General features: G+C 46.4%; 1 protein-coding gene across 1 annotated transcript in view; it reads right to left on the bottom strand.

Moving 5' to 3' along the window:
- The window catches only part of KIF15 (kinesin family member 15), a 183,337-nt gene that overhangs the window by 133,574 nt on the left and 26,304 nt on the right, over positions 1-23,459 (bottom strand). Inside the window, exons 4-7 of the mRNA XM_073550085.1 lie at positions 12,302-12,378; positions 7,094-7,131; positions 5,455-5,552; positions 5,031-5,210 (exon numbers count right to left, since the gene is read on the bottom strand). Of these exons, the coding sequence (XP_073406186.1) occupies positions 5,031-5,210; positions 5,455-5,552; positions 7,094-7,131; positions 12,302-12,378 (393 nt within the window). The remainder of the gene's footprint in view (positions 1-5,030; positions 5,211-5,454; positions 5,553-7,093; positions 7,132-12,301; positions 12,379-23,459) is intronic.

Genomic DNA, 23,459 nt, shown 5'->3' on the forward strand with positions numbered 1-23,459 from the left:
CCCAGACACTATGAGTAGGTCAAGAAAGTACTCAGTCTCTCATCCGCGTACACTGGGTTTGAACGCCCACATTGCCAAACTAATCTCGTTTGAGATGATGCCCTTTCGGTTGGTGGAAAGCACAGCTTTCCGCGAACTCATGGCCTATGCAGTACCACGCTATGACCTACCCAGTCGCCACTTCTTCTCTCGCAAAGCCATCCCAGCCCTCCACCATCATGTGAAAGACCGCATTGTCCATGCACTCAAGCAGTCAGTGAGCGGAAAGGTGCACCTCACAACTGATGCATGGTCCAGTCGGCATGGCCAGGGCCGTTACATGTCCATCACTGCGCACTGGGTTAATGTGGTGGATGCAGGGTCCACAGGGGACAGCGGTGGTGGGACAGTGCTGCCTAGCCCACGGTATAGGAAACAGTTGGCTGTAGGCGTTCGACCCTCCTCCTCCTCCTCCTCCTCCAACTCCAGAAGCGAAAGCTCGTCCACAGAGCGCAGTCGTACGAGCACTCTATCTGCTGCTGCCACTGTTGCACACGATGTGTCCCCCTATCGAGCAGCTAGTGGAAAGCGTCAGCAGGCTGTGTTGCAGATGATGTGTTTGGGCGACAGACACACCGCCGAGGTGCTGGCCGAGTACTTGAAGCGACAAACTGAGTCATGGCTGGGCAGTGTACATCTTGAGGCAGGCAAGGTAGTTAGTGATAACGGCCGTAATTTTGTGGCAGCCATAGCCCTTTCAAAACTCAGCCACATACCTTGCTTGGCTCACACCTTGAACCTGGTGGTGCAGTGCTTCCTCAAAAATTATCCGGAGTTAACAGCCCTGCTCCAGAAGGTGCGAAGACTGTGCGCGCACATCCGCCGGTCGCCTGTACACTCCGTTCGTATGCAGAAGCTGCAGCGATTGCTCCACCTTCCCAACCACCGCCTCATTATCGACATTGCAACAAGGTGGAACTCCACCCTGCACATGGTGGAGCGGCTGTGCGAGCAGAGGCAGGCCATAATGCATTTGTGGGAGGATACACGGCCAGGCACTTTGAGAGCAGACATGGAGTTGACAGGCGTGCAGTGGTCGAAGCTGAAAGACCTTTGTAAAGTCCTTCAGTGTTTTGAGGAATGCACACGGCTGGTAAGCGCAGACGACGCCATTCTAAGCATGAGCATCCCACTTATGCGTCTGCTCATGCAAACTTTGACGCACCTTAAGGAGCAGGCGTCTGCAGCCAATGTTGATGAGGAGGAAGAGGAGGAGGGAATCCTTGATGACATTCAGCCATTGTCTGCTCAGGGACCTCTCCTGGACGAGGTGGAGGAAGAAGAGGAGGAGGAGGAGGATGATGGGGATGATTACTTAGGGGAGGAGGATGCATCTCGTGGGGCAAGTGAAAATGTTGGCGTGGCAAGGTCTGGTACAGGGTTTGTGCGTGACTGGAGGGATGTGGATTTGCCAGAAAGTGCTCCTCCACCCAGCACTCGCAGTGCATCATTGACACCGGGAACATTGGCCCACATGTCAGATTATGCCTTGCGGATCCTAAAAAGGGACCCCCGCATTGCCAAAATGATGAACGATGACGACTACTGGTTGGCCAGCATCCTGGATCCACGCTATAAAGGCAAATTACAAAACATCATGCCACAGGAGAACCTTGACCTAATATTGGCTAATAAACAAGCAACTCTGGTAAATCGGTTGCTTGAGGCATTCCCAGCACACAGCAGCGGTGATGGTTCTCACACGAGCCGTACGGGCCGGGGGCAGCTTGGCAGAGGTGTTCGTGGTGCACACAGCAGAAGTGGCGTTGGAGACAGGGGTTTCATGACAATGTTGTGGACTGATTTTTCAAATACTGCTCACACAACTGGTAATACTGCATCGATGGAAAGTGACAGGAGACAGCAGTTGTCAACTATGATTACAAACTACTTTTCCTCCCATATCGATGTTCTCCCACACAGGTCATTCCCCTTTGACTATTGGGCCGCTAAACTGGACACCTGGCCTGAATTGGCCCAATATGCCTTACAGGAGCTTGCTTGCCCAGCTGCAAGTGTGCTATCGGAAAGAGTCTTCAGTGCAGCTGGATCAATCCTGACAGAAAAAAGGACCCGTCTGTCAACCCAAAATGTGGATGATCTAACCTTCATTAAAATGAACCACGCATGGGTTTCCAAGGATTTTGTCCCACCTTCCCCTGATGACACATAGGGTGACAGAAAAATGGCTTGCTTTGGTCCACCTCTTCCTGGGACTTGACCTATTTCGCCTTTTGCATCAGCTGAATGTCCAACATCAACATATGCCACTTTCTAAAACTCCCTAACTGTGCTGCCTCCCCCCCCATGGCCGGGGTCACCACCTACCGCACGACACCGTGCGAGTGCCGTTGCCCTGGACAGGTGGGTAGGCCGACTCTTGGGCGCGGGCACTGGCACAGGGTCCCTCATAGTGCAATCAAGTGTCTCTGACGGTGGTGGTGCACACCCGCCGTCAGACACACCGCTGTATTATGAGGGGCCCAGTGCCAGTACCGACGCCCACGAGTGGGCCCCCCTTGCTTGGGCAGGGCCCCAGCATTTGCAATCTTTACCTCTCCCTGCTCCTCCGCTGTGTAATCTGGGCCGTCAAATCCATACTGTGCCTGACACCGTCTGTGCCTGCCTCCTGAGACATATATTTTGAATGTGTACGCTATCCATACATGTTATCCAGGGATACGGTACCCTTTCTAACCTTTGTGCAATCACGTGCAATCCATACTGGGCCTGACACCGTCTGAGCCTGCCTCCTGAGACATATATTTTGAATGTGTACGCTATCCATACATGTTATCCAGGGATACGGTACCCTTTCTAACCATTGTGCAATCACGTGCAATCCATACTGGGCGTGAGAACGGCTGGCGAGCTGTTAAGCAAGCTACAGCACCTGTCCAGACAAGTACAGGGATTCCCTAGCGAGGAGACTTATTTGATTGTTTTCAATGTTGGGACAGCAATTTTTGGGGAGCACTATACTCTGGAGAATGATAGATGGGGCCCACCATACACTGGAACATTCCAAAGGTGGACATCAGACACTGGAGCAGCATTTACAGGGCCCATTATACACTAGAGCATTAGAAATGGGGCCCATTATGTTTGGAGCATTATTTGGGCCCATAAGACAGTGGAGCTTCATCCATGGGGACCAACATATACTGTAGCATTATGTGGAGCTCATCATATACTGTTTCAAGCATTATATGGGACCAATGATTCTGTATGGAGAAATAGATGGGCCTCCCTCGTCATGAGATGTAAAAAGTGAGGTATTTTTCATTGTACTATACCGCTATTTATCTGCCGTATCGGAGCATGATGAGTTGTGGTATGTGTTAAAGGGGCGCTCTTTCGCCCAGGGCACATGAAAACCTGCAGCCAGCCCTCCCCCCCCCCAACAACTTTAGCCAAATAACCCCCATTTTTCAGTGCGTAACTTGTATTATGAAGTTAATTAAGGTTGACAAGCTTAAGTAAGAAGAATTGATGCTTTTGGCATTCAAATGGGCACTGTAGGTGTGTTTCCTGTCCTCCTCTCACTGCCGACTTTTATTCCCCATTGACTTACATTGGGTTTTGTGTTTCGGAACGACCCCGACTTTTCCCTATAATCGGACGATCTTGCTCGACCCGACTTTTGGAAAAGTCGGGTTTCACGAAACGAAACGCGACCCTAAAAAAACAAAAGTCGCTCAACTCTACTGATCACTGAGTCTATGGTCCTCACCTTTGCCTATTTCTTGGTGTCCTCAATGCTGAGAAATACAGGCAGATACTTGTCCATGAAGGCGGCTTCAGAAAGGCTTCAGGTTGGCTCGAAACTTATTCTGCAGTAAGCTAAAGAACCCAAACACACACCCAGAGTAAAGAAGAACAAGGAGTCCTGGAAATGATATAGCACCCATAGAGCCCTGATCTCAACAACATCAAATCTGTGTTGAATTATTAGTTCTCCAAGATGTTTGGAATAACCTCCCTGCCGAGTCACTTCAAAAAATGCACGTAAGTGCATGTAGAAAAAAATGATGCTGAAGACAAAAGGTGGCAAAACCAAATAATGATTTTATTATTTGATTTAGATTTTTTGCTTACTTTGCATTTTGTTAATTGATAAAAATAAACTACTTAGGCTGGTTTCACATTAGCGCATTTTCAGCGCGCGCACGGCCGGGGGTAGCTCCGCCCCCGATCCGGCTCTCTGCCCGGCATGCCCGCCCCTTCCTTGTAGCGCCGCCTCCTAGCGGACAGCGGCGCCTGCGATCGGCGCACCCTATCTTTAGCATAGGGTGCGCCGATCGTGCGCAGGCCGTGCGCTAGTTGCGCTTTGACCTGCGCTGCGCACTTTTGACGGTGCGCCGTGCGCGCCAAAATCAAACTTTTCGGATTTTGGCGCGCACGGCGCACCGTCAAAAGTGCGCAGCGCAGGTCAAAGCGCAACTAGCGCACGGCCTGCGCACGATCGGCGCACCCTATGCTAAAGATAGGGTGCGCCGATCGCAGGCGCCGCTGTCCGCTAGGAGGCGGCGCTACAAGGAAGGGGCGGGCACGCCGGGCAGAGAGCCGGCTCGGGGGCGGAGCTACCCCCGGCCGTGCGCGCGCTGAAAAAGCGCTAGTGTGAAACCGGCCTTACACTTCTTACATTGCAGTATTTTTTCAACATCGGCCTAAAAGTTTTGCATAGTATTATAAACAAATAATTTACGTGTGGTTATGCAAAAGTAATAAGACGAACATTGAATATATAATTGCCATAACCCTGGCTCAAACTAGAAATGTATAGCAGATGTATAAGGGCATGTTCACAAAGAGTTTAAAGTTTATTTTGGATCAATTACAAAATTCACATTTAGGCTAGAGGAACCTGCCATGTTAATATACCAGACAGCCTGAAAAAATAATTCAACAATCTAACTGGTGGCTAAATGTCTTGCTGTAATCTGTATAATTGGGGGTTGTCTTTTTTTTTTTTAATATACCGTACATACCTGATACGCCTCCGCTGCAGAAGTCACCACCTGTTCCACAGCTCCCACAACAAAGACCCCCTTCTTAATATGTTCCCTGAGACAGAGGCCGACTGATGCAGAGTCCAGCAAGTCAAATATCTGCTCATTGTAGATTTCAATAAATGAACATTTACACAGAAAGCTTTTCCCATCACCGGACTGAGAAAAACATAAGGACACCACCATTATTGTTGTGTTTTACAGCATTTCTCATGCGTCATAGGCAAACATATCACATTACTACAAAGTCATTATAAAAGATATAGGGAGGATACCATGCCTCGAACAGTCCCTGACTGAAATAATGTCACATTATTCCACTTTTAACTGTGTATTATTACCATAGGAGGTTATGTCTTATCACGACATTACCTAGAACAAAATGGATTAAAAGTATACATGCCTTTTCCTTTTCCCGATTTATTAGAAAAAATAAATATTCAAAACTCCGAGGAATCACTCCTCTGAGGTTATGAGTAAAGTTGTCCGAGTCAGAGGGTCCTAAAAGAGAGAAACTTACATTTACCTTATTGTATAAAAATATAACCACAAGTGGCAAAATCTTCATTGTGGAGGTTGGAATGGCTGCAGAAAGGAAGGGTCTGAGTTTAATATGCAGGTATGAAGTTCCCATGGTGAGGCCATGTGCACACGCTGCGGATTCACCTGCGGATTTTTCTCTGCGGATCCGCAGGTAAAATGACCTGCGGATTGGCCAGCGGTTTTCCCCTGCGGTTTGACACCTGGACAATGGAATAGGTGGCAAACCGCAGCAGAATCCGCAGAAAGAATTGACATGTCAATTCTTTCTGCGGATTCAAAACCGCAGCTTTTCCGCAGTGAAAAAACCGCAGCATGTGCACTGCGGATTGTAAATCACATAGACTTACATTGTACTGTACACTGTCTGCAAAACTGCGGCTGATCCACAGAGGCCAAATCCGCAGCGTGTGCACATACCCTAAGGCTATGTGCACACGCTGCGGTTTTTGCTGCGGTTTTGGCCGCAGCAGAACTGCAGCAGTTCTGCAGACAGTATACAGTAGCATGTTATCCTATGTGATTTACATTCTGCTGCGCACATGCTGCGGATTTTTAACTGCGGAAAAGCTGCGGTTTTGAATCCGCAGAAAGAATTGACATGCCAATTCTTTTCTGCGGATTCTGCTGCGGTTTACCATCTCCTCCATTGTAGAGATGATAAACCGCAGGCCAATTTACCTGCGGTTCCGGAGATAAAAATTCCGCAGACCAATCCACAGCGTGTGCACTTAGCCTTACTGTGATTTCTTACAGACCTGGTCCTATACACGCACTGTCCTTCATAAATTGTTACAAAAATCTGGACATTAGAAGGAGAATATATAAGTCTAAGGTGATCAAAAAGAAAGCTGACACTGCAACCTTCCTGATCACTCTTCCTGCTGACACTGATCTATTTGATCGGTGCAGGGCAGGAGAGAAAGCTACCGGGACCTGCACAATTCTAAAGCTGCATGGATGCTGCAGATCCTGACCAGCTGTTAGTTCATGTGATTAATCATATATAATGTATGAAGTGTGCATTGATGTAACTGAGCATGTTGCAGCAGAGCCGTTAGTTTTGATGATGCAGCTGAGTTTGTTGGAGAAGTGTGTTGTTGATGTAGCAGAGCTGAATGCGTATGTAGTGCGAATGCAGCAGTGAGTATCTGCATGCTCCGCAGAGTGCATACAGTGTGTACTGTGAGCTATATCTGTATAAAGTGCATGCTGCAGAGAAACACACACAAGAGCCTATTCTAAGCTAGTGCACTAAAATTAGTGTAATTAATCCTTCAACTTATTTACAACACCAGGGAAGTTTTAATTCGGAGGAAAAAGGTTTCTCCCATTTTCTGTTTTATAAACCTGAGGTCCATTTTATATTATGGTTCATCTTATAGTCCAAAGAATTAGGCAATTACCAATTGGATAAAATAATGAAAACCTCGCCAGCCATAAAAAGTAAAGTGTTTTTTTTGGGTTATAGGAAAAAAAACAAAAAAACAGCCTGATCTTACCAAGCATTGTAAATGTCTTCCCCGATCCAGTCTGACCACTAAAAGAGAAAAAGAGCAACAACAATTTGTTGCGTGTACTCAATCAAAAGATGAATTTGTGCCACCTGATACTGACAATTTCTCATTTTGGGGTTAGGATATGTTGGTGCGGACACTACCCATATGATCCCATTTGAAAATTCCCATAACTAAACTAGCTAGCTATTAAAACAAGCTCCTAAGCCTCCCCAGCATGTTTCACCAGCTAGACTGGCTTCATCAGGGGGTTGATATATACTTTATAGCCTCAACCCCTGATGAAGCCAGTCTAGCTGGTGAAACATGTTGAGGAGGCTTAGGAGCTTGTTTTAATAGCTAGTTAGTATGGTTATGGGGAATTTTCAAATGGGATTATATGGGTAGCAGCCGTGCCAACATATCCTAACCCTAAAATGAGAAATTAGTTGTCGGTATCTAATTGTGATCTCAATATAACTAGCAGACTTCTTTGTCAGGATATAATACCTAATTGAGATATTAATATAAGAATTAGTATATGGAAACTATAGGACATTTACTGACTAAGCAGTTTTTTAAAAAGTATTTTTTTTTCCTTTAAATAGTTAATTTTTATAGTCTTTAGATGGAATTTATTTGCTTTTGGCAATTTGTTAATAAATGTATGATTACTATTGATGATGATCGAGTATACTCGTTGCTCGGGTTTTCCCAAGCATTCTCGGAGATTTAGTTTTCATCATCTTATCTGCATGATTTGCGACTTGTAGACAGGCTGAATACATGTGGGAATTCCCCTAACAAACAGGCATTCCACACATGTATTCAAGCTGTCTAGCAGTCGCAAATCATGCAGATGAGACCACGAAAACTAAATCTCCGAGCACACCAAAATACTCGGAGGACACCCGAGCATGCTCGGGAAAACCCGAGCAAAGAGTATACTCGCTCATCACTAATGATTACCCTACATTGACTATTTGAACAGCATCAGTTGTTAATAACCCCAAATCAGTCAAGAATTGACCCTCGCTCTTTGAAGTTCTTGATAATACAACAAATGATTTATTGAAGGGCAATCTTACAAGCAGAAATGTCCATGACTTTAAAGCCCTTTTGATGCAAAAGCATTGATCACTGCATGTTTCTTGGCAGTAACCATGTTTAACAGAAGAAAATTATTTCAAGCATAAGCCTCCTGTTAAAACAACCAGTCTGCTCTGCATGGCAGAGCAATATCAGCTGCCAGTGCCTTGTCCTGGTTAACACTTCCTACTGAGGTAACGAGAAGATAACAGAAATGATTGAACCAGGTAATTTTGTGCAGGGCTTAAATCCTGTGGAAGTGCTTTTTTTGTGATGATGTTAATTTTCATGTTGAGGAAGCAGTACTTAAGGCCCCGTCACACACAGCGAGATCGCTGATTTTGAGATGCATCAGCGATCTCGCTGTGTGTGACACGCATCAGCGACCGGCCCCCCCGCCGGGTATTGCTGATCGTGCACGAATGTCCTGGGCCGTCTTTTGATAGTCTCCCGCTGGCCAGCACGCATCGCTGTGTGTGGCAGCGGGAGAGCAACGATCAGTGAGCTCCCAGCGCTGTAAGCAGATGCTGGGAGCTGGTATCTGAGGTAAATATCGGGTAACTACCCGCTGTGTACCTAAGGCCTCTTTCACACTTCAGTTTTCTGCATCAGTTATAATCCGCCAAAAAGGCGGACAAGCGGATCCGTTCAAAAATGATGTGAACGGATGGCACAGGATCCGTTTTCTGACGGATCCTGAAAATGAAGAAATGTAAAGGAATCGCAGAGAGAGAGAGAGAGAGAGAGAGAGAGAGAGAGAGAGAGAGAGAGAGAGAGAGAGAGAGAGAGAGAGAGAGAGAGAGAGAGAGAGAGAGAGAGAGAGAGAGAGAGAGAGAGAGAGAGAGAAAATTTTTTTTATTTTTGTCCGGTACCCAGAAAGAATTTCGGGTTAAATGAGTGTCTGGAGGATCCGCCAGAGAAAAAAACGTTACAAGCTCCGTTCTGAAATCTTTGAGGATGGTGACGGACAAAAACTTTTGGCGGATCCTCACAAAAAAACGGATGCAACGGACAGCAATCCGTCACAATCCGCCATTAATGCAAGTCAATGGGAAAAAAACGGATCCTCAAAAAAAAAATTGAGGATCCGTTTTTTTTCAAAACCTGGCGGATTGTGACTGATTGTAAAAAACGGAAGTGTGAAAGAGGCCTTAGATACCTGCGTGCTCGCGCAGGGTGCTGGTAACCAAGGTACACAGTGGGTGACTAAGTGACGCGCGCACTTAGTTACCCACTGTGTACCTTAGATACCAACTCCCAGCGCCAGCACGCAGGTATCTAAGGTACACAGTGGGTAACTAAGCGACGCGCTTGCTTAGTTACCTGATATTTACCTTGGATACCAGCGTCCTCACTGGTTTTGATCGCTGGGGAGTCTGCCTGTTTGACAGGTCACCAGCGATCATGTAGCGAGGCACCAGCGATCCTGACAAGGTCGTATCGTTGTCGGGATCGCTGGTGCATCGTTTAGTGTGATGGGGCCTTACGTTTTACAATTCTTCTGATCACATCACAACAATCCAGTCTTCATGTTCATGCAAAGTGCCACTATAAAAATTAAACCAGAAAACTTTGGGAAAATGAAAATTTGTGTGAGTCTCAAAATTTTGTCACTTCTCAATATAAATAATTGTGTGCACAGAGACTGTACCACAGCACACAAAGTGCCTATGTGCTATGTGTTATGGAGCCAAGGCTATATGACAATATTAAAGGGGATCTGTCACCTATTTTTTCGACTATCAGCTGCCGGCACCGCCATCAGGGGCTTATATACAGCATTCTGTAATGCTGTAGATAAGCCCTTGATGTAACCTGAAAGAGAAGAAAAACAAGTTATATTATACTCACCCAGGGGCCGGACCTCTCTGACCTTTCCCGGCGCTTGCGCACTGCAAGCGCCTGCGCAGGAACCACAACAGGAAGCAAAGAAGAGGACGTCATCGTTAGAAGATGGGAGGTGCCGGACCGGACCGCGACACCGATCGGACCAAAACCGGACCCGGACCGCCCCTGGGTGAGTATAATATAACTCGTTTTTCTTCTCTTTCAGGTTACAACCGGGGCTTATCTACAGCATTACAGAATGCTGTAGATAAACACCTGATGGCGGTGCCGGAAGCTGATAGTTGAAAAAATAGGTGACAGACTCCCTTTAAGCGAACCACGAAAGAAAGTGCAGACACCGTTGGAAGGACGCCATCTTTGAAGGAGAGCATAGCTTATTTTACATGGCGGAGCTATGGTGATTGAAAAAGGGTTGTCTGAGTAGTGGACAATCCTTTTAAAGAGAATCTGTTGCGAAAACGGACATAAACTACTATGATATGTGCAAAAAAAAAAAAACCATGGATTTCAACTATCGTATTTTTCGGACTATAAGACGCACATTTTTTCCTCCAAAAATGTGGAGGAAAATGAGGGTTACGTCTTATAGTCCGGATGTACCGGCTCTGGCTCTAGTGGGGGAATGGCTTCGGTGGAGCAGAGGGTCACAAGAGGCTGCAGCTGGCGGCTAATTACTGTTCCCGCTGCTAAAGAGAAATGAATATTCACTGCATTCCACGCCCATGGGTGTGGAGGGCAATGAATATTCATTTCTCTTTAATAATAGTATATTGGTATGATTTCTCCCTAACCCCGGTCCTGGTATGCATGGCCCCATTCTTATAATTGTCCCCCACCCCCATCCTGGTATGTATGGCCCCATCAAAAAACATAAAAAAAAAAAAAAAAAGAAAATCACCATTACACTTACCTACCCGATGCTCCCTCGCAGCGTCCTGCTCCTGTGCCAGCAACTGTTTTATGCTCGTAAGCAGCGCATGGCAGGAACGTCATGAACTGCTCACAAGCAGAGCACAGCTGCCGGAATACTCGCCAGGACTGTGTGTGCAGAGAGCAGTGAGTATTCATTGCTCTTGAGTAGAGCGCAGTGTCAGCCACCGCCTTCCTGCTGTTGCCGGCGGTCACGTGTGCCGCTACTTAAGAGAAATGAATATTCAGTCATTCAGGACTGGGATGGGAGCCCCGCATCCCGGGTTGGAGGGGATGGGAGCCCCGCATCCCGGGTTGGAGGGGATGGGAGCCCCGCATCCCGGGTTGGAGGGGATGGGAGCCCCGCATCCCGGGTTGGAGGGGATGGGAGCCCCGCATCCCGGGTTGGAGGGGATGGGAGCCCCGCATCCCGGGTTGGAGGGGATGGGAGCCCCGCATCCCGGGTTGGAGGGGATGGGAGCCCCGCATCCCGGGTTGGAGGGGATGGGAGCCCCGCATCCCGGGTTGGAGGGGATGGGAGCCCCGCATCCCGGGTTGGAGGGGATGGGAGCCCCGCATCCCGGGATGGGGCCAATCATTCCTGCCAGGATAGGGATGAGGGATCCATGCATACCAGGGTAGGGATGAGGGTGCCATGTGTATCAGGATGTGGATGAAAGGACCATATTTACCAGGATAGGGGATATTAAGTACAGAATTGACCACATATTTTGCTTCAAATTTTTTTTCCTAATTTCTTCCTCTAAAACCTAGGTGGCGTCTTAAGGTCCGATGCGTTTTGAAGTCCGAAAAATACCGTATGTACAACCTGGAACAGTCCATGCTCTGCACTGTAATGCGTCCACTGCACTCCTACATGGCAAGGCAGCATGCAAGACCAGTTATTTGCAGGGGAGTGAAAGTTTGTTCAGAGATGAATTTACAAATCTTTTTTACAGGGTTAATAAGCTTTATTAATAATAACTAATGGCAGCTGTCCTCTGCTTGTAGGCAGCGTATGACGTCACTGCCATGCACTGCTTACAAGCATAAATCAGCTGCTGGTATTGGAACAAGAACCTGCCAAGGAGCGCAGGGAAGGTAAGTAGGATAGATTTTTTTTTTTATGTTTTTCTGATGGGGGCCATGCACACCAGGACAGGGATGAGGAGGGCCATGTATATCAAGCTTACACTTGAGTCAATAAGTTTTCCGAGTTTTTTGTGGTAAAATTAGGTGCCTCGGATTATAATTGGGTAGGCTTATACTCGATTATATATGGTAAATCCCATTTCTTGCTTACACACTTAGAGGGCAAACAATTGGTCAGGAAAAGTAATGGGATATGTTAGCAAGACATTTACTTACTAAGCAAAGATGGTACCGTTGTAGCCATTCATACAAGACTCCACTATGTTCTTTGCCACACTTGAGAAAACAGATTCCTGAAAAATGAGAATATAGAAGAATAAACACCACAGATCTCCAACCTCACTAAAAAGATGGCGACAGAAAATGTGCTGAGGAGCCACCAAATATGCTCCGTACACCGGCCTGACATATGGCGCACGTGTATGTAACATGTGAGCTACAGTGCAACTATAGGTAATAACCAACTAGGAAAGCTGCCCAGATGAGTGCTGCGGCGTTTCAGATCTTAACGGCTTTGCTCATTCATGTCTTTTTTTTGATGGTGTGGGTCTTTATTTCTTCATTTCTCTTCACATATATTTTTTTACAGTGGAAACAAATTATTTCCTTTACACGATTAAACATGGTGCAAGTGTATATTCATAGTTTTGGTAATCATTTACAACTTGGATCTTACTTACTGTATTTGGAGGAGCCACATCCAGTGTCAAGGCTGCCCCATGAAGTGTTAGAGCAAGAATAGCAATGTACTGAGATCTGCTTTTGAAGTCAAAACTTTTGAAAACTTAAAAAGGGTTTTTCGGTTTAGGAAAATCCCACTAGCCAGGCTGCAGGTTATTTTTTTTTTTTTTTTTTTTAAATAAAAAAAAGAAAAAACAGCTGGACCCTCCTCAGGCCCAGTGCAGAGTCTCCCAGCGTTCCTTATTATCTGAGGCACTGGCATCACGTCCATAAGGCTGTAGCCTATCTGTGAGCTCAGCGGCTTTGTGCAGCTTGTGTCGTCTACTCATGCAGAGCTGCTAAGCTCACTGACTGGCTACAATGCTTCACCCAATAACATACACTAGGAGCAGAGGGGGAGACTCAGCGCTGGACCCAGGGAAGGCGAGTATTGCAATTTTTTTTTTAAACTGCAGCAAGGGACAGGTTTCTGAAGCAGAAAACCCTTTTAACCCCTTTACCCCAAGTGTGGTTTGCAGTTAATGACCATGCCAATTTTTACAATAACTCTGGAACGCTTCCATGGATCCTGGTGATTCTGACATTGTTTTCTTGTGAAATATTGTACTTCATGTTAGTGGTAAAATTTCTTCGATATGACTTGCGTTTATTCGTGAAAAAAAAAACGGAAATATGGCGAAAAATTTAAAAAAACTTCGCAATTTTCCAACTTTGAATTTTCATGCCCCTAAATCAGAGATGTGTCACATAAAATACTTAATAAGTAACATTTCCCACATGTCTACTTTACATCAGCACAATTTTGGAACCAAAAAATTTTTCTTTTGTTAGGAAGTTATAAGGGTGAAAAGTTAAAACAACAATTTCTCATTTTTACAACACCATTTTTTTTTTTAGGGACCACCTCACATTTGAAGTCAGTTTGAGGGGTCTGTTGAAGGCAGAGTAAAGTACTGCAGCTGCAGGCACTGGGAAAGGTCAGAGAGGCCCAAGGACCTGCGCACTTGCAGTACTTTACTCCGCCCTCAACAGGACAGATAAGTACGCCTGAGCGGGAGCGCGATGATGGGGAGCGATGAAGCAACAGGAAGGCCGCATCGCAAGTAGAGGGGAGGCGCCGGACCCGGACCTGCGACACCCATTGGACCGGTTCCCCTCCTCCAGTGAGTATAATAAAACTCATTTTTCTTATTTTTCAAGTCAGAATGGGGGCTTAGATAAGCCCTGAAAGGTAGTAGCCGCATCTTATAGTGGCCAAAACTGCTGACAGGTTCGCTTTAATTTTTCTAAGGGATAATAGAAATTTTTTTTTTTTTACAACAAACTGAGGTCCATTTTTTCCTGAGTGTTCCAATACCCTACATGTATTGTGGGCTGTGTAAGCAGAACATTTGCGGATGGTACCCACGTTCCGGAGGAGAATAGACTGTCCTCCGGGATGTGGGTACCATATCCCTGTGAAAAATAGAATAAAAAAAAAAAAAAAAAAAAAAAAAAAAATCGGGTTATATTCACCTTCTGATGTCCCACGCAGCATCCCCAGGCTTCAGCGATACACGCGGCAGGTCCCGTTGCCAGTGATGTATTGCGATAATGACCTTTGCTGACGTCGCGACGTCATCAAAGGTCATTGCCGCAATGCATCACTGGCAACGGGACCTGCCGGAGCATCGCGGAGGCCTGGGGACGCTGCGTGGGACATCGAAAGGTGAATATAACCTGATTTTTTTTTAACATTAGATCTTTTTACTACTGATGCTGCATAGGCAGCCTCAATAGTAAAAAGTTGACCAACCTGTCAATCAGTTCTCCAAGCAATGCTACAGATCGCTTGGAAAACGCTAGCATTCTGCAAGCTAATTACACTTGCAAATTGCTAGTTTTTCCGTGGGAAAATCGCGGGAATTTAAAATGCGATTTTCCCGCGGAATGGAATTCCCACGGTAACTTCTGCGGGAGTTCCACTATGTGTGAACTTAGAATTATTGCTTAGATTTTTTTTTTTCATTCAAATATTTATTTGGTGATAGAAAAAAGTAAAAACAATTTATAACTTCCACTTTGTCCCACTATGGGACAATCATTTTTTGCAGGCTGATCGCTTCTATAGCATGCAGATGAAGCAGCATCGCAATGCCATAGAAGCTGTCAGCACTGCACTGACAACGACTTGTTAATCATGCACTGCGCATGATCAACAAGTTTCCTAGCTCTGGTGACCCGGATGTTGTCATGGCAACATCGTGTCACCATGGCAACAATCAGGACTCCGCATCACGCCGCGGGGTCTCCGATCAAAATGAAGAGGTGCTGTCAGCCCTCTGCCAGCTTCCGGAATGCTGCGATCTTGTTTTATCGCAGTATTTCGGGGTCTGTGACCGCTCCTGGCACCTAGTGCTGAGTTTCAGCTGTCAGAATCAGCTGATACCTGGCGGCGATTGCCTACGCACCCCCGTGATCGCGATGACGTAATGATCCGTCCATGGTCAAATTGGCCCAGGTCACAGACAGATCATTACGTCTGACATCAGAAAGGGGTTAACCTATTAAAAGTCAATAAGGCCCGTTGATACAGCATTGTCTAGTCAACTATAAATGGTAACCAGGAAATATATGTGAAAAAATAGGGATTTTTGTGTACTCACCGTAAAATCCTTTTCTCCGAGCCAAACATTGGGGGACACAGACCGTGGGTGTTATGCTGCTTGCCACTAGGAGGACACTAAGTAAACACAGAAAAAAAAGTTAACTCCTCCCCTGCAGTATACACCCTCTCGCTGGCTGGGAATTCCCCAGTTCAGTGAAAAAAGCAGTAGGAGCATTAAACGAATGACAATAATCATAACCCTGTCAAAACCTAAAAATGCTACAGTGAGCCAATAGGCCAAACAGGGTGGGTGCTGGGTCCCCCAATGATTGGCTTGGAGAAAAGGATTTTACGGTGAGTGCACAAAAATCCCTATTTCTCCTATGCCTCATTGGGGGACACAGATGGTGGGACGTCCTAAAGCAGTCCCTGGGTGGGGAACATACAATTGCTAATACCCCATGTACCACTGACTCAACACTGTACTGCAGATTGCAGGATGCGTCTGCTAAGAACTGCATCCGCAGAGGCCTGAGAATGAATTAGGCAATGCTTGTAAAGGTATGCAGACTGGACCAAGTCACAGCCTTGCAGACAGGCCTGAGAATGAATTTGGTAATGTTTTGTAAAGGTATGCAGCCTGGACTAAGTCGCAGCATTGAAGAACTGTTCTGCCGACGCCTGGTGCCGAATGGCCCAAGAGGCGCACACTGAGCGGATAGAATGCCCCTTAATCCCTGCTGGGACAGGTGTGTCCCGGATACGGTAGGATTCCTGAATAGCCAAGCAAATCCACCTGGCTAGCGTGGTTTTTGAAGCGGCAAGACCCTTCCTATGCCCCTGTGGAAGTACGAACAGGGCATCTGACTTGTGGAAGGGAGCCGTCCGCGAGATGTACCGTCTCAGAGCCCTGACCACATCCAGGGTGTGGAAGGCCCTCTCAATGCAATGGACCGGAGCCGGACAGAAGGAAGGCCAAACAATTTCTTCATTGAGATGAAAAGACGACCCGACTTTGGGCAGGAAAGACGGGGACGTCCTGAGAGCTGGCTCGTCCTGATGAAAATTCATGAACGGAGGACGGCAGGACAGGGCTGCCAATTCAGAATCTTGTGTAACTGACGTAATTGCCGCTAGAAAGACCACCTTCCAAGAGAGAATAGCTAGTGGTACGTCCTGCAGTGGTTCGAAAAGAGCCTCCTGTAAGGCTCCGAGAACCTAGTTAAAGTCCCATGATTCCAATGGCCCTTAATATATGGAGGCGCCACCTGGGAGACTCTCTGAATGTCTTCATCTGAAGTTTGGTGGCAATTTTGCGTTGGAATAGCACCGACGAGGCTGAAACCTGACCCTTGAGCGAGCTAAGCGCGAGATCTGACGTTAATCCGGATTGTAGGGATTCCAATATAGAAAGAAGAGAAACCACCACTGGGGATCGACCATGGTCCTTGCAACACGAGAAGAAGGTTCTCCAGGTGCGGTGATAAATGCGCATGGACACAGGCTTCCTAACATTAATCATGGTGGAGATCACATCGGGAGAAAAAACAGCTTGTGCTAAAAAGCAGGATTCAACGGCCACGCCGTCAAAGACAGGGCCCCGGAGTTCTGGTGGTAAATCGGGCCCTGTGAGAGTAGATCCATGCGATCTGGAAGTCGCCAGGGAAAGCCGGCAACTAGTTGTACTAGTTCTGCGTACCATGGCCGGCACGACCAATCTGGCGCGACTAGGATCACTGGTATTCCCTCTGCTCTAATTTTCTTGATGACCCTCGGGAGCAAGGGAAGAATGCACGGGAGCCGGAACCAGTGCCACGGCAGAACTAGGGTGTCCGCTCGGATGGCGTATGGATCGTGCGATTGGGTAATGAATCAAGGAACCCTGTTTAGTCTTTAGGCCATATGATCCACATCCGGAGTCCCCCAGCCATGGCAGATCTGCTGAAAAAAACTTCTGGATGAAGAGACCACTCTCCTGAGGCAAGGCCTTGGCGACTGAGAAAAACCACCGTCCAATTGTACACACCCGGGGTGTGGATTGTTGAGATGGGCGAATGGTTGGTCTCGGCCCAATGGAGGATATGACTCACTCTGTGCATGGCCATCCTGCTCCCCCCTGACGGTTGATATACGCCACAGCCGTGGCATTGTCGGATTGGATCCTGATGAGGTGACCTGTGAGGAGATGGTGGAAACTCAGTAGAGCTAATTTGATCGCTCGAATGTCCAAGATGTTGATGGGGACACGTAACTCTCGAATTAACCAACGACCCTGTGCTGTGTGGTGACGAAGAAAAAAAACGCACACCAGCCTAGGAGACTGGCATCGATGGTCACCACCGACCATCGTACTGGGAGAAAGAACTTCCCTTAACTCAGGGAGGATTTCAGTGTCCCCCGCTTGGGGACTCGTCTGACCCGCAGTGACAGAAGGAACCGGCGGTCTAGGGAGAATAGGTTCTTGTCCCAAGTTAACAGCAACGCATGTTGTAAAGGGCGGAAATGGGACTGTGCGAATGGGACTGCTCCCATCGCTGCCACCATGTTTCCGAGAACTATCATGCTGAAAACGTATGGAGTGAGAAACCAGTCGGGAAAGAATCATAGAATCATAGAATCGTAGAGTTGGAAGGGACCTCCTGGGTCATCTGGTCCAACACCCTGCTCAAAGCAGGATTCGCTAAATCATCCCAGTCAGATGTCTGTCCAGCCTCTGTTTGAAGACTTCCATTGAAGGAGAACTCACCACTTCTCGTGGCAGCCTGTTCCACTCATTGATCACTCTAACTGTCAAAAAGTTTTTTCTAATATCTAATCTGTGTCTCCTCCCATTCAGTTTCATCCCATTGCTTCTAGTCTTTCCTTGTGCAAATGAGAATAAAGTTGATCCTTCTACAATGTGACAGCCCTTTAGATATTTGTAGACAGCTATTAAGTCTCCTCTCAGTCTTCTCTTTTGCAAACTAAACAATCCCAAATCCTGCAACCTTTCCTCATAAGACAGGGTTTGCAGACCGGTCACCATTCTGGTCGCTCTTTTCTGAACTTGCTCCAGTTTGTTGATGTCTTTTTTAAAATGTGGTGCCCAAAACTGGACACAATATTCCAGATGAGGTCTGACCAAAGAGGAGTAGAGGGAAATAATGACTTCACGTGATCTAGACTGTATGCTTCTGTTAATACATCCTAGAATTGCATTTGCCTTTTTTGCTGCTGCATCACACTGTTGACTCATATTCAGTCTGTGATCTATTAGTATACCCAAGTCTTTTTCACATGTGCTGTCACTTAGCCCTATTCCTCCCATTCTATATATGCTTTTTTCATTTTTATTGCCCAGATGTAGTACTTTGCATTTCTCCCTGTTAAAAACCATTCTGTTAGTTGCTGCCCACTTCTCCAGTTTATTTAAATCTTTTTGAATCCTCTCTCTCTCTTCTCTAGTATTAGCTATCCCTCCTAGCTTTGTGTCATCAGCAAATTTAATCAGTTTACCCTCAATTCCTTCATCTAAATCGTTGATAAAGATGTTGAACAGTACAGGGCCCAGGACAGAGCCCTGTGGTACCCCACTTGAGACATTCTTCCAACTGGATGTGCAGCCATTTACGACCACTCTTTGGGTCCGATCACTAAGCCAGTAATGAATCCACCTAACAGTTGCCTTGTCTATTCCATACTTAGTCATTTTTTCAATAAGGATTGTATGAGAGACTTTGTCAAATGCTTTGCTGAAGTCAAGATATACTATATCTACAGCATTTCCTTGATCCACCCAATCAGTGATACCATCATAGAAGGAAATTAAGTTAGTCTGACATGACTTATTAGTTACAAACCCATGCTGACTCTGTTTAATCACCTCATTCTTATCCAGGTATTGACATACATGTTGTTTAATAATTTGTTCAAAGATCTTCCCTGGTATAGAAGTCAGACTTACCGGCCTATAGTTGCCTGGGTCCACCTTCTTCCCCTTTTTGAAGATAGGAACAACATTTGCTCTTCTCCAGTCTTCTGGCACTTCTCCTGTTCTCCAAGAATTTTCAAAGATTATGGAGAGGGGTTCAAAAATTTCTTCTGCTATCTCCTTCAGTACTCTGGGGTGTAATTCATCTGGACCTGGAGACTTGAATTCATTTAGGTTAGCTAAGTGTTTCCTCACTATCTTTCTGTATATAGATATCCTGGATTCTTCTATTCCCTTAATAGTACAGTGAATAACAGTTGATGTTACATTTCCTTTCTGAGAGAAAACAGATGCAAAATAGGAATTTAAAAGTTCAGCCTTCTCAACATCCTGTCTTACCATTTCATAATTTTCATCCTGTAAAAATCCTATAGCATCTTTGACTTTTCTTTTACTTTTGACATATCCCCAAAATCCTTTATTATTGCTTTTGACATCTCTTGCAAGCCTCAATTCATTTTCAGCTTTAGATAATCTGATTTTTGCCCTGCAGGTTCTGCAGACAGCATTATATTCATCTTTAGATATGCCTCCCTCTTTCCATTTTAAAAACATTTTTTTCTTCCTTTTTAGCATGTGCTTAAGTTCTGTGTTCATCCATCCTGGTTTCCTTAAATGCTTCCTATTCTTCCCTCTTTTCGGAATTGTTAACATCTGTGCTTTGAGAATTTCATTTTTCAAGATTTCCCATCCCTCCTGGACATTTTTGTCTTTTAGGATATCCAGCCATTGGATCCCTCCAATTCTCTTTCTGAATCCCTTAAAATCTGCCTTTCTGAAATCTAACCTTGACGTCTGAGTCTTCACAGGTCTTCCACCTCTAGTTATCCAAAATTCTAAAATAGCATGGTCGCTACCTCCTAGGGTCCCAGCCACTTTTACCTCCTCAACCATTTCCTCCCTGTTTATAAGGATTAGATCCAAGGTAGCAGTTCCCCTTGTTTTCTCCCTTACCTTTTGGAAGATAAAGTTGTCAGCAAGAGAGGATAAGAATTTCCTTGACCTGTTAGTTTTGCCTGAGAGAGATTCCCAACAAATGTCTGGATAGTTGAAATCTCCCATGACAACTATGTCATATTTTTTGGAGAACTTGGCCATTTGATGCATAAAGAGTTCATCCATATCTTCAGCTTGCACAGGCGGCCTGTAGTAAATGCCTACAATGGTGTCCTTTCCATTGTTCTGTCCTTGTATTCTTACCCAAACAGTTTCCACAGAACTCCCAGTCTCTGAAGCTTCAATCTCTGTGCAGATATACACGTTTCGAACATACAATGTGACACCCCCTCCTCGTTTATCAAGTCTGTTTCTTGCAAATAAGTTGTATCCTTCTAGTCTTGTATTCCAATCATGTGTATTGTCCCACCAAGTTTCAGTGATTCCAATGACATCATATTTCTTTTCCTGTGTTAGTAGTTCCAATTCTCCTTGTTTGTTGCCCATGCTTTGTGCATTAGTATAGAAACATTTTAGTTTGTGATTGGTTTCTCATTCTCCAATATTTTTATTAATTAGATTCTTTCGTCTTTGTTCTTCCTTTCCACTTCTAATAGCAGAGTTCTCAATAGCATTTGTCAGGTGTATGGCTTTTTCTGGTCTTCCTTCCCTTCCCATGTTGTTCTAGTTTAAAGCTCTCCTTACAAGTGTAGCAAGGCGACTTCCAAATACATGCTTTCCAGTCTTCGTAAGGTGCACCCCATCTCTAGCAAGTAGTCCATCGTATAAGTAGTTCACTCCGTGATCCAGAAATCCAAATCGTTGCTGACGGCACCATCGACGTAGCCAGTTGTTCACCTGCAGAATCTTATTCCACCTCCTTGTTCCATGGCCATCCACTGGTCTGTGCTGCCTGTTGTAAGGCTCGGGCCTTTTCTGGAGTAAGAATGACCAACCAGCGGGAAGAGTCCAAGATCAATTTCAAAAAGGAAATCTGCTGGACCAGTGTTCGGGAAGACTTTTCGAAGTTTATCTTCCGACCCTGGCGAGAAAGTGTATTTACTGTGATATCCACAGATTTCTCAGGCTGGAAGGGATGGACCCTTGATCAGCAGGTCGTCCAGATATGGCAGTACCACCACTCCCCGAGTGTGGAGAATGGCCATGACCGCTGCCATGGCCTTGGTATAGACCCTGGGGGCGGTGGTGAGACCGAAGGGCAAGGCAACGAACTAGAAGTGTTCTTCTCGAATTGCAAAACGCAGGAACTGCTGGATGATAGGGACTCTCCCTTTTGCATGGAGGCGACACCGATCGGAGGAATTCAATTCGGAATCGCTGTACCTTGACAAACAGATTTAACAGCGTGAAGTCCAGTATGGGCAGCATGGTTCCTTCCTTCTTTGAAACCACAAAGAAAGGTTTGAATAAAAAACCGGTGAACCATTCATCTTGAGGGACCGGAAGGATGAATCCGTCCCTTTGCGGCGCATGAACGGCCCGAAGGAAGGCTGTGACTTAATGACAGCAGACGGCCGCCTACTTTGTCGGTGTCTGCCAGATACCACAACTAGTCATTGAGTAGAGGATCTATGGGATCTGCTTCCTTAGATCCAGATGCTGTCGGCCTGGGTTTCCAAGAGCAGTTAGGTCTGTGAGAGACCTGGGAACCTCTGTCTCCACGCGGGGACTGACCTGATCTGGAAGTGAAGGTTGTGGAGGACCAGCTGGAGCTGTTGCGAAAAAAGGTCGAAAAAAACGAGTCGGCTGTTGATTCCGAAAACCTACTCTTCCCCTCGGAAGTGTCAGAAACGAGCTGGTCTAGTTTTTTGTCCAAACAGGCAACCAGTTTGATGCGGCAGAGAAGTCTTTAATCTCTTGGAGGTGGAGTCTGCCCGCCAGTCACGTAGCCATAGGGCTCTTCTGGAGACTGCATTAGCCGTTGCCTTAGCAGCGCAAGTAGCAGCCTAAAGAGGCATCTACTGCAAAATCCCCTGCGCGAATTATCTACTTAGCGACACTGGTTGTCTCCGGAGGAGGATTGCTACCTTGGAAGGCAGTAATTAAGACTTCTGCCGAAGTGGCCACTGTCATAGCCACTCAAGTCGCCACGAAAGATGGGAAAAATGCCGCTCCTGAAGCTCCAAAAACTGAACTGGCGAGGTAGCCAATTTGACGATCGGAGGGGTTTCTGACTGAAGAGCCCTCAGAAACGGATCGAAGCATTTTAGGAGCAAGACACAATACAGGAGGATCCACCGAGGGGGACTGTAACCAATCCTTCATTAGATCTGGAGTAAAGGGGTATTTAGCCTCGATAGGCTGTTGCCCTGTGAACCGCTTATGTGGTCGGTTCCTACGTTTCTAGACAATGTCCTTCAACTCCGGATGGCTGGCAGATACCCTGCGTACACGTTTAGTCTTCTTAAAGGAGGTAACGTGTCCCGGAGCGGGAATATTCTCCTCGCCCAACGTCAGAAACTTGTCGACTGACTGTCAGAGAATCAAGCGGTTCATGGACATTCGGAGAATTCTGAGGGACTGATATGTCAGACTCGAATTCAGACACATGTTCTCTGCGAACATTAGGAGAGGGAGAGCGAGAGACAGAACTCGCCGATGCTGAAGTGCAAGGGTGACTAGGGGACGAGTCATGCGTCCACTTTCTAGAGACCTGAGGATCCCTTGAACGAGCACGGCCCATGCTGGCGGACTGTTCCCGGCCGTCGTCAAAGCCCTTCTTGGGCGGTAAAGACGCGTTCTCACTGAAAGAGGATTCTCGGAGGAGTCTATAGCCTTGGTCATTCATTCCACAGACCGTGACAAGGACGCGGCTCACACAGGGGCACTAAACGCAGGGAGCACCGTGCAGCGGTGGCGAATGGCGTTTTAGCACAAGCCGGGTCACAATCCGTGCATAGCGGATTAGTCTGGGTACTGGGCAAGGCAGTCTTGCAAGAGGTACCAGCAGTAAAGAACTCAGTGCGCTTCTTATTAGCCCCCTTTTTGCTTCCTTAGACTGAGACATAGTGCCCGTGAAAGGGTTACAAGTAGAGCCTGGACTGCAGCTGCAGGGAATGTGCAGCGAAGGGGTTAAGCTTTTCTCTGAGAGCAGATGAAGCTTACTCGCGGTCCTGATGCCGTGTCCCTGGGAGGAATATCGATGGCCCTGCAGTGTCACTAGGTGTTGTCCATCCATG

This window comes from Dendrobates tinctorius, unplaced genomic scaffold (assembly GCF_039654945.1).
Source record: "Dendrobates tinctorius isolate UK_male_01 unplaced genomic scaffold, ASM3965494v1 ptg000162l, whole genome shotgun sequence".
Lineage (NCBI taxonomy): Eukaryota > Metazoa > Chordata > Amphibia > Anura > Dendrobatidae > Dendrobates > Dendrobates tinctorius.